The 11,944-nt window shown below is 41.8% G+C and overlaps 1 protein-coding gene across 1 annotated transcript; it reads right to left on the bottom strand.

Annotated features, from left to right (window-relative positions):
* Positions 1 to 5,104: 5,104 nt before the first annotated feature.
* LOC131658300 (uncharacterized) lies at positions 5,105 to 7,516 on the bottom strand. Its single transcript, XM_058927608.1, has one exon. The coding sequence runs from the start codon at positions 7,514 to 7,516 to the stop codon at positions 5,105 to 5,107; it is 2,412 nt and encodes an 803-aa protein (XP_058783591.1).
* Between the last annotated feature and the right edge of the window lie 4,428 nt (positions 7,517 to 11,944).

Genomic DNA, 11,944 nt, shown 5'->3' with positions numbered 1-11,944 from the left:
GAGTTGGTCGGAGACAAAGCCAAATGTTCCTGAAAATAAATAAACATGCATGTTAAATGATATGGTGGAATGCATTTCATCGGGAGAATCCTAAAGTCCATTCGTAATTGCATATTTTCTTTTCTTTTCTTTTTTGTGAAGTAAAATATTCTCTTTTTCTTTTCACTTCTTTTTTCTTTTCTTCTTATTTTGAAGTGGACTTTAGAATTCTCCCCAAATGAAGTGAGGTGGATGCAGTAACATGATGTGTCATGGTGCAATGTGGTGAGAGACTGAGTGCCTCTCGCAATTCTGAATATCTAAGTAACACTGGTTATGACGAGTTCAAAGTTTCGGCTTCAGATTGCGATGTGAAAATCCGGGTATGATGAAGGCTAGTATCCTGTCCCTCCCCAAACTCACGGGTATGGATTCTAGACACGGACAGGTGGTCCCTAATGGTCACCAGGGTCTACAGTTCCCATGGGATACAAAGTGTTTGAGGCAACAAGCGTGCCAGACACAGTGTTCCATGAAAGAACCTCGCCCAGTTGTGGTACCCCATATTGAACTCATCCATAGCAAGCGCTACGGTAGTCAACATGAGCATCCACGCTAATCCTATGTGTCACTTGGCCTGGGTAGTGGGCCTTTTACCTCAAAACCCCCACCTGCAAAACAGAACAGAAGACCCCAAGGAACACAGAATATAATCCATATGCATGATGTGCAAACAGAAATAAACATGATATGCAAGCAGAAAATAAACATGCAAACATATATACAAAGTATAGACATAAAAACAAGTAAACACCCAGTAAATAAACAAACAAACGCAGGCTAGGATCGACTCACTAAGGATGGACCAGCAACAGGTCTAGCAACATCCCCAGCAGAGTCGCCAGCTGTCGCACGCTCGCGAAAAATGAACAGAGTCGCCACCAATATATTTATCCCATAAGGGAAAGGAATACCAGGAAACCTAACAAAGGAAGGAACAGGGTCTTGCGACCAGAGAATCAAGGTACGGGAGTCGGTTACGCAAGGGGAAGGTATTAGCACCCCTCGCGCCCATCGTACTCGATGGTATCCACCTATGTTTGTTTCTATCTAAAGGGTGTGTACTATGTCTATGTCTATATGCGAATGAATGCAAAAGAAATACGGGGAAAATAAGGAAATATTTACAAATGTGCTCGTTCAAGCCCCGCGACTTGATGCCTACGTATCCCTTTCAGGAATCAGAGCGCCGTAGTTCGGCTCTTTAGTTTTGTTTGTTTTTGTGTTTTTTAGTTGGGCGGCGTTAACGTTCGCGCTCTTGCATAAGGGGACAGCCTAGGATGCAATGGAGCGGAAATAACAGTGCCCTTAAGAAAGCGAGAGAAGAGAGAGAGAGAGAGAGTTTGAGTGTTTCGAGGAAATCCCTTAAGCAAGGGAAACTCGAGTTACTCTTTGGTTTGTGTTTTTTAAAGGTTGGGAACTTACGCCTGAGTGGAACCCTTAAGCAAGGGAGCTCCAAGCACTCGAACATCCCTTAAGCAAGGGAAGTTACAAGCTTCCATTCCCTTTTTATTAGTCAAAGTATTTATTAGTCATTTTTCATGAGTTTTCTTGGTATTTTTTATGGGAAATTAGTCAAGTATTTTTAGAGTGTTTTATGGTTGCAAAAGAAAAAGAGCTAGCCTAGAAACTAGCCTAAGTATGAAAGGGATTTCTACCTAATGTTGTCATGGTTTCTACCTATGGTTAGGAGAAAGAGATACATGAAATTAAGGCAAAAATTAGAAGTCATAAGCAAGAATATCAAACCAAAAATATAGTACGAAATGACTTAGAAATACTACTATTTTTTATGTTGATTTTTATGGGAGAGATTGAATTACCAGTCAAGTAAAAACTAAAAACAAAAAGCCTAAAAACTAATATTTTTTATGATTATTTTTTATGAAAGAATTTGAATTCTAATTATAACCAAAAGTGAATTAAACCAAAGTTAGCCTAAACTATTCTTTTTCTTATGTCATTTTTATATGAGACAATCATGATTAAAGGTTAACAACTAGTAGAAAAGTTAGTTTTGATTACTCAAAGAAAATAGCAAGAAGAACTAACTAAAATTAAATTTGGAAACAAAGGAACTGGGGGTGCAAAAGTGAAATAAGGTGGTGCATGTAGCAGCTGGGCGCTGAGCCCATTGGGTCTGACCCAATAGCAGTTTTTTGTATCACAGATTTTCTTGGCGCAAAAACGAATGTGATGGGCCGAATTGGGAGGGGTGATTAGCGTTCTTTGGCCCAAGTTCCTAATCCAAGTTCATGTTTCTATTGATTCAGATTCTTATTCCAAACACACAAAAAACAATTAATAAAGAGATAAAAAGGAAATAAAACAAAATGGTGAAAGATAGATATTAGGGTTAAATTGGGGACGCCGTTCCAACTTTCTCATTCTCAGACCCTCCCTTTCGTTCTCACGTAATCAGCGTCGGCGCGACGGAGAATCCTTCTTCTCCGATCGAAACGCGGCATCGTCCGACCATCAGCCTATCCTTTCCTCTCTCAATTCGAAATCAATCGACCTCACCTCTCGTCTCTGATCTCAAACCTAAAACCCTAAACTACTCCCCAAAACCTCGCAATCAAACCTAGCTCTAGTCAGCGGAGAAATTAAACGTGAACGTCCATCAATCCTAAGCTACGGCCATGGGGGAAGCATTTAGGGGATTTACTACTACGCAACAAAAGCAGGGAGAAACGAAGAAGATGGAGCACTCGGACTCAGAGCGTACCTGAGATCGCGAAGTAAACGCGTGAACGGTCTTCTGCTCAGGTATTGTATCGTTCTCGTTCTCTCTAGCTCCTTCCGTATTCTTCGACTCTTCTTCTTTGAGTGTTCCTTTTCGAGTTTTTGCGAATCGTTGTCGTTGCGGTGAGATGAGTGTGAGCAACTGAACTGAGAATGGGGATGGTGGTTTAGCGTGAGCTTTATTGAAGTTCTAGTGATGAACTTCAACAGCTCTGAAAGTACGCGTGTGGTGAGGTGGAGGTAGTTGGAGGTGGCAGTGAGAGCGTTTGAACTGAGGTTTCACAATCTTTCCTTCAAAGTCTGCAAGCGAGACAATGGTGAGGACTGATAGTGCTTAGGTGTCAGCTTATGGGTGGATGGAGTTGGTTTTATAGGACAATGATTGGGCAATCATTAGGAATTTTTAGATGTGGGACTTTGTTTACAACTTGCAATGCCTTTTTCTGATTTTTGAGTGTGGGACTTTGTTTGCAGCCTATTTTTGATTTCTCGGATGTGGGACTTTTCCTGTATGTATGCGGAATTTTGACTGGTTTTCTTATAGTGGACTAGTTAGAAAGGGTTATATGATTATGTGAGGGCCTTGGTTTGGGTAAATTGATAACATAGCAATCAGCATGTATTTGAAATGAATTAAACTTGAACAATGGTAATGGACTATGACTGTTTTCTCTGTTAATGGAGCTGGCTGCTGGTTTTATTCTGTGGATGCAGGGATTTTTGGGTTTATATTATGCTGACTGTTTTGAATGTATTTTCAGAATGCATGGAGTTGTTTTGGTAGGGGCAAGTTGGCATAGCATGAAGGTGGTATTGGACTGTTAGTTTGTAATTTTCTGTTTTGGTTTCTATCGAATGTGTATTTGTTTTGACAGTATGTGGGTGATTGTATGGTATGTTAGTGATGATTGATTATGTGATCAACTGACGGTTAGGGGTAGTTAGAAATTGATGTGGTTTAGGTTGTTAGGAGTGACTGGTGCGTGTGTGTATTGACATATAGGTTTGGATTGAGGGAGTTATACACTTTGTAACTGAATTTTTCTATGGCTGAATGGTATATGTGTTATGCAGGGCTGACTTAATGTTAGGATACTGCAGAGTTTATTGCAGGGTTCTGTTCGATTTTAATATGGATGTGCAATATGATGTGTGATAGTTTGTGAGCACTTTGGCATGGATTTTTATATTATAGCTGAATGTATGTGAAAACAGGATGCTGACTGGCAGATTTTTGTGTGAAATGAATGAGTATAAGTAAGTGTTAGTATTTGGATATTGTTACTGTCAACAGGTGGGTTAGATGCATATGGTTGTTTTGGTTTTACAGGATGATTTGAAAGAAGTTTGGGCTGATATGAATGTTTGCTTTGGGGCTTTATGCAGGTTAGCATCAAGTTTGGAACATGTCATGTGGTTATGGAGAGACTTCAAGCAACTTGAAAATGACCCGATCATGATGCATGAGGAGCAACTTATGGATGAATATGAATCTGGGGTTTAGAGGGATAGGTGAGGGGTAGCGCGTTGACTTTGGTCGACCGTTTGACCAAAAAGGTCAACAGCTGAATAAAAGTCAGCATAGGTCAAAATGTATCAATTTCTTGTAATCTTTCTCTCTTTCTTTTCTGTACAATAACCACATTGACTTGTAATTGGCTCTTTTCAAGTAATAAAGTCATTTCCCTCCTTATTTGGATTCAGATGTAAATTCTTCTTAATTTCCATATGCTTCATTTGAATAAAATTGAAACTTGCATATTTGAATGAGGTGAAACTGATTCCATCCAAACTCCAGATTGGTATAAGAACTTTTAAATGAAATCCAAAACATACGACTTGTGTCACGAGCAAAAAAAAGTTGAACCTTGTCTCGATTAACAAGTAGCATCCAATATTGAGAAGAAAACCCAAACACGAGTCATCAAAACCCTTAAGTGGTGACAATTTGCAAACACGACTAAGATATCTCTCAACCACCAAATCCTTAAGAATTTCGAGCATAAGTTCAAAGCTTTTGACTGAAGTCTGCCAGAATGAAGTCACTCCTTAAATGAAGAACAAACCCAGGTGCTGAGCAAAAGCCTCTGATGATCATAAGACCAACCTCTAAGGTTTATCTAATAATCCCAAACACAGAGAGTAGACCTAAAAACCTCAGTTGAACAAATTTGTCTAGCGTCGAAACCATAATCACTGTGAAACCTTGGAACTTTCCATGACCATTGATCCAATGCCTCGGGTGTTTTATTGATTAATGATGCATGTTATGTTAATGACCTAATGGAAGCATGCATATGAAGTATGGAGCTCAAGCCAATTAATATTGACAGGGTAGGACAAATTTGGGGTATGACAAACCTAAAACAATGGAACCATTCGGGAAGCATCCTGCATCAGTAAAAACATAGTGGAACTCATCAAGATTTTGGTTCCAATCCATCTCAGGCTCCGTTGTTCTCTTTCTATCCGGCACGGCAGACTTGGACTCCCACACTGCTTCCATTACTTCCTTTCCAATGCACCAAGGTTCCACACCTTTCTTTTCAAAAACCACTAGATTTCGCGCCTTCCAGATTTTCCAAAGTGTGATACAAATGATTCTGTCTACATCTTTCTCTTTTCCACCCAGCGTTTGTTTCAGCCAATTTATCACATCTTCTCCCTCTGGAATTCTAATGCTTGTCGGCAGAGCAAACCAAACCCGCTTAGCAAATTGGCAGTGGAGGAAAATATGGGAAGGGGATTCAAGGACTAAAGAACAGAAGGGACAAAGAGTTTCTAAGCAGCACCCTTTCTTTTGTAAATTGGTCTTGGTTGGGATTATGTCCTTACTAAGCCTCCAAATGAAATTCTGTACTCTTGGCAAAACGGGAACTTTCCAGATTTTTTTCCAGAAATTCTCACTCTGTTGATTTGACGAGCTTGCCTTCTTCGCCGCCTTCATCCTTTTGCATAGATGATACGCTGATTTAACGGGGAAATTCCCATTCACTTCCCTATGCCATATTAGCGAATCCGTGGAACTTCTAAGAGACAGCGGAATGCTAAGAACTTGTTTTGCTTCAGCTTGATCAAAGCATTGCAGCACTCTATCTCTATTCCAAGTGCACATATCAGAATCGATGAGGTTATCCACCGTTGCACTTCTGTCCAATCCTCTGACCAGTCCTAAAATTCGGTAGTCATTGCCATTAGGAACCCACTTATCCTCCCAAATTTTCAAACTCCTCCCGTTCCCAATCCGCCACCGTGACCCTTCCAAGACTAACTCTTTTGAACTTTGCACACTTCGCCAAGCGTAGCTAGGGGAGAACCCCACTCCAGCCTCCTGCACTTTACAATTGGGGTAATAACGGCCCTTCCATACTTCACTCAGCAACGATGTTTCTTCCTTCATAAGTCTCCAATAATGCTTGCCTAAGAGACTAGTATTGAAATCAGATATTCCTTTAAAGCCCATCCCCCCCATGCCTTTTGCTTTTGACATCCTCTCCCAGCTCATCCAGTGGATTTTTCTTTCTCCATTTTTCGCTCCCCACCAAAACCTCGCTAGCATCCTCTCTTTCTCCTCACAAACTCCAGTAGGAATCTTGTAGCAAGACATTATGTAACTAGGGATAGCTTGTGCCACCGCTTTGATTAACACTTCCTTGCCAGCCCTCGAGAGAAAACCTTCTTTCCACCCTTTCACTTTCTTCCAAATTCGCTCCACCAAAAGAGAGAAAACCTCCTTTTTGGATCTGCCCAAGACAACAGGAAGCCCTAAGTATCTCGATTGAGAAACCACCGTCTTTACTCCCATCCTATCATAGATTATTTGTTTGACCTCATCACGCACATTTCGACTGAAGGAGGCTTCGGATTTCTCAAGGTTCACCATTTGGCCAGAAGCTTGTTGATAGATTGAAAGAACATCCAGAATTTTCTCTGCTTCATTGATGTTAGCTCTTGAAAATAGAATACTATCGTCCGCGAAAAAAAGATGGGAGATCTTTGGGGCTCTTCTCGCAACCTGAATCCCATTTAAGCTTCCTTCTGCAACTCCTTTCTTCAATAAACCGGACAGAACATCTGCACAAATAACAAACAGGTAAGGTGAGAGGGGGTCTCCTTGACGGAGACCCCTTTCCGGATAAAAAATTCTGCTGGGCTGCCCGTTGACAAGAACCTGAAACGACACCGTGGAGATGCATTTCTCAATCAGTGTAGTCAAGTTCCTTGGAAATCCCATGGCTTCGAGGGCTCCCACTACAAATCTCCACTCCATTCTGTCATACGCTTTAGACATATCGAGTTTAACCGCCATTATCCCTTTCTTTCCTTTCGTTTTCTTTTTCATCCAATGAAAACATTCCATTGCGACCAAGGCATTGTCAGTGATGAGTCTTCCTTGGACGAAAGCGCTCTGTTCCTTATCAATAATGTTCGGCAACACCATTTTCACCCTATTTGCTATTGTCTTCGAGACAAGTTTCATTACCACATTACATAGGCTAATTGGCCTAAAATCCTTTGGGGACGTTGGGTTCTTGCATTTCGGAATAAGAGTAATGAAGGTTCTGTTCATATCAGTCGGATCTTTATCACCATTCAGAATTTCCAGCACCATCCTCTTGACATCTTCCCCTACTATATGCCAGTACTTCTGAAAAAACAGCCCCGGCAGCCCATCGGGGTTATTAACTATACTAGTTTTATATTTTACAATGCAATGATGACCATTATTCATAAACATTCATTACTAGTTCAATTGCATCATCTCGGTCTTCAGGTTAGTCGACTATATAGAATTTATTTATGCTAAAAACAACAAAAGTCTTTTGTAGAAATTGGCACACATGCAAATTTTGAGTTAGTCATATGTTCCTAATGTTGGAACATACAAATCAAATTAAGGTATCTTTAATGGGGAAAAAGATGAATTGAAGAAGATGAAGATTAGAGAATGAAGAGAAATAATAGAGAGAGAGTAATTGAGGGTGAGATAGTGAATTGGCATTAACCACAAAATAGGAGTAGTGAGCTCCTTATATAGTACAAGTTACAAATGATTGGATTGAATTAAAAACACCCTAAAACAAACAGAAAAACAGTTGGGCTTCAGTGTAACCGGTTACGGCAAACAGCGTAACCGGTTACGCAAACGCAACATCTACAGTGAATCTGTTTCACGGGTTCGTAACCGGTTACGGTAACAGGCGTAACCGGTTACGCCAACTGAAGTGCTAAAAACAGTAGTTTCAACACACCACCTCACTTCAGTTGGTCCAAGTCCACCATGCTCAGCTTCCTTCTCAGCCTCTTGAACACCTCATTTGTCACACCCTTGGTCAATAAGTCAGCTACTTGATCTTCGCTTCGACAATATCCCAATCGTAACTTTCCATCGCTCACTAACTCCCTCAAATAATGAAACCGCATCTCTATGTGCTTGCTTCTTCCATGTGCAATCGGATTCTTCGCAAGGTTGATCGCAGAGACATTATCAACAAGGAGAGTAATAGCCTCACCCTCACTACTATTAAGCTCCTTCAATAGATTCATAAGCCACATGGCTGGGCCAGCACACAACGATGCCGCAATATACTCGGCCTCACAAGATGAGAGTGCTACCACCGGTTCCTTTTTCGAACACCAAGAGATTGGGGTTCTACCTAGCATAAAGATGTATCCAGTCGTTGACTTTCTATCATCCTTATCACCACACCAATTGGAATCGGTGAAACCAAGTAAATCACACTTTCGGCTCGTATCCGATGCCGGAAAGAGAATTCCACAACCAAGAGTCCCTTTAATGTATCTAAGGATCCTCTTGACAGCTGCCATATGAGATACCTTTGGTCTCTCCATGAATCTACTCGCAATACCGACACTAAATGCCAAGTCCGGTCGCGTATTGCACAAGTACCGCAATGATCCAATCAATCTTCGATATTGAGTTGGATCAACATCTTGCTCATCCTCACTCTTGGACAGCTGTAGCCTTGCTTCACATGGTGTAATGGCAACATTACAATGTTCCATTTCACACCTCTTCAAGATCTCAAGTGCATACCTCCTTTGGTGCATGAGCAGTCCCGTTTTTGACCTTTGGAACTCTATGCCAAGGAAGTATTTCATGATTCCAAGGTCCGTCATCTCAAACTCACTCATGAGTTCCTTCTTGAACCTTGAAATACTCTCCTCACAGCTGCCGGTAATCAAGAGATCATCCACATATAAGCAAAGAATTATCACTCCATCCTTAGCATCTCACATATACACCATGTTCGGACACACACCGCTTGAAATCAATGTCAACAAGGAAGCCATCTATGCGTTTGTTCCAAGCTCTTGGAGCTTGTTTCAAACCATACAAGGCTTTATGCAACTTGTAGTATCTCATCTCTTGATTCTTTACTTCAAAACCAGGGGGTTGTCCAACATAAACTTCCTCATCAAGTGGACCGTTCAAAAACGCAGATTTGACGTCCATTTGATAAACGCTCCAATTGTTGTTGTTTGCAATACCAACAACCAATCGGATGGTCTCAAGCCTAGCCATAGGAGCAAACACCTCCTCAAAGTCTATTCCTTCACGTTGCAAAAACCCTTTCGCTACTAATCGAGCCTTATACTTGATTATCTCGCCCTTCGGATTTGCTTTCACTTTAAAGACCCAACGGACACCAATTGGCTTTTTACCATGAGGTAGATCAACTAACTCCCAAGTACCATTTTTCTCGATTGATTCCAGCTCCTCTTTCATTGCACAAATCCATTTTGGATCCCTTAGAGCCTCCTCCGTATTCACCGGTTCGGATTCGGCCATAAGCGCAAAATGAACGAAATCACCTTCATTATTAACTTCGTTATCTTGGAATCTCTCGCATTCTTGGAGTCTAGAGGGCAACACCCTTTGCCTTGTTGATCTTCTACGGTGTTCTTCAGTTTGAACATCATTCGGAGGCTGCGGAACTGTTTCGGGACTGACTGGATCATCAAAAAATACAGCAGTTGGAATTCTGTTTTGCTCGTAACCGGTTACGCCTATATGTACTGGCTGGCCGTAACCGGTTACGCTGTTCTCTGCAGAGTTTTTGCCCTGTTTTTCCTGTCTGTAACCGGTTACGCCAGTTTGTACTGGCTGGCCGTAACCGGTTACGCTGAGACTACTGCTGTTATTTTCTTCAAAAATAACATCTCGACTAATTTGAATCTTCCGATTTCTCGCATCGAACAGTTTGTAACCGCCTGTAGAGTGATATCCAACGAATATCATTTCTTCTCCCTTGTCGTCCAACTTCTTTCTCAATTGTCCCGACACATGTTTATAAGCCACCGAACCGAATACACGCAAATGACTTAGATTCGGTTTGAATCCACACCAAGCCTCTTCCAGTGTAAGCTTCTAAAGCTTCTTTGTAGGACAACGATTCAATAAGTATGTGGCTGTAGAGACCGCTTCTCCCCATAGTTCCTTCGGTAGACTTTTACTGCTTAACATGCTTCGAACCATGTTCATAATCGAGCGATTTTTCCTCTCGGCAATACCATTTTGCTGCGGCGTATAGGGTGGTACAACCTCACGCACTATACCCTCATCATCACAATACTTCCCAAACGCAACCGAGGTATACTCACCTCCACCGTCCGTTTTGAGAACTTTCAACTTGCGACCGCATTGCCTCTCCGCCATGGACTTAAACTTCTTGAATACATCAAACACCTCATCCTTTCTCTTGATGACGTAAGTCCACAACTTTCTACTAAAATCGTCAATGAACGTGACAAAATATCGATTGCCACCAAACGTGTCCACTTGCATAGGTCCACAAACATTGGAGTACACCACCTCAAGGTGTGCATTGGTCCTATGACCCGCATCCTTGCTAAAACTTCCTTTGTGTTGTTTTCCTTTCACACATTCCTCACACAACTCAGCTGGAACGTTAATGTGTGGCAGCCCGGTAACCATACCTTCTTGTGGCAACGCTTTGAGATCACGAAAATTCAAGTGACCGAGACGATAATGCCATAACCACTCCTCTCTACTTGCAGCTGTAGCTAAGCACCTATGCTCCAATACTTTCAGCTCAACTTTGAAAGTCCTATTGGTAGCCATGGGAGCCTTTAGGATCAACACTCCACTAGCATCAACAACCCGCAAGATCTTATCTTCCAACCGTATATTGTAACCTTTTTCGAGCAATTGACCAATACTCAAAAGATTACACTTAATACCTGGAATATATAGCACATCGTTGATCATAGAATGTCCACCATCCTTTTTCTCGATCAACACATCACCGACACCTTCGGCCATGAGAGTGGAATCGTCCGTAAACTTCACTTTGTTTTTCGCCACTTGATTGATTTGCACAAACCAATCTCTTCTTCCCGTCATATGCGTTGAACATCCGGAGTCTAAGTACCACTCCTCTTTGCCTTGAGTTCCATCACGAACCGAAATCATCACATTTTGTTCCGAACTCAAAACTGTCGCTTTTTCTGCACTGCTGCAGCTGCTGTCCCGTGACTTGCAGCTGCTGTCTAGCACCTCTGTCATGCCTTCGCACTCATCGGTAATCATCATTAAGAGTGTGGCTTCATCATCCACCTCTTGCCTAGCAACCTTGGCTTCATTCCCTTTAGTTTCAAGCTGTTTAGCACCACACTTTGCTTGAAAATGCCCAAGTCTCTTGCATTTCCAGCATTGTATTTTGCTCACGTCTCTTGGTTTTCCACCTATCGCGTTGCTCCGATCACCATAACCGTTTGAGTTGCTGCTCTCACCCTTTTGTCCCTTCGAATGTTTAGGTTCACCATCGCCTTGCTTCCCTTTCGAAGGCCATTTCCCTTTCGAACCTTTACTCCTTTCATTGAAACGAACTTGCAAAGCTAACTCCGCCTTTGCCTTATCGCTTCCTCTCTCGTCCATTCTTTGTTCATGTGCTTCTAGGGAACTTTGAAGCTCATCCTTGCTCAGCGACGTAAGGTCCTTCGACTCTTCAATAGCAACCACAACATTCTGCTCTAAGATCGTTTCCCCACACGACTTGATTTGATTAACTAAGCGCGTAATGCGCGTCACATAATCATTGATCGTTTCCTTCTCTTCCATTTGCGTTAACTCGAATTGCCTCTTGTGAGTTTGTAACCTCACAATCTTTGTCTT

Source organism: Vicia villosa, linkage group LG3 (genome assembly GCF_029867415.1).
Source record: "Vicia villosa cultivar HV-30 ecotype Madison, WI linkage group LG3, Vvil1.0, whole genome shotgun sequence".
In the NCBI taxonomy this organism is placed as follows: Eukaryota; Viridiplantae; Streptophyta; class Magnoliopsida; order Fabales; family Fabaceae; genus Vicia; species Vicia villosa.
This window is presented reverse-complemented; position numbering and strand designations above follow the sequence as displayed.

Bases quoted from the DNA above. Each gene is read 5' to 3' on its own strand.
- LOC131658300 (XM_058927608.1), bottom strand. From the start codon at position 7,516: ATGAATAATGGTCATCATTGCATTGTAAAATATAAAACTAGTATAGTT.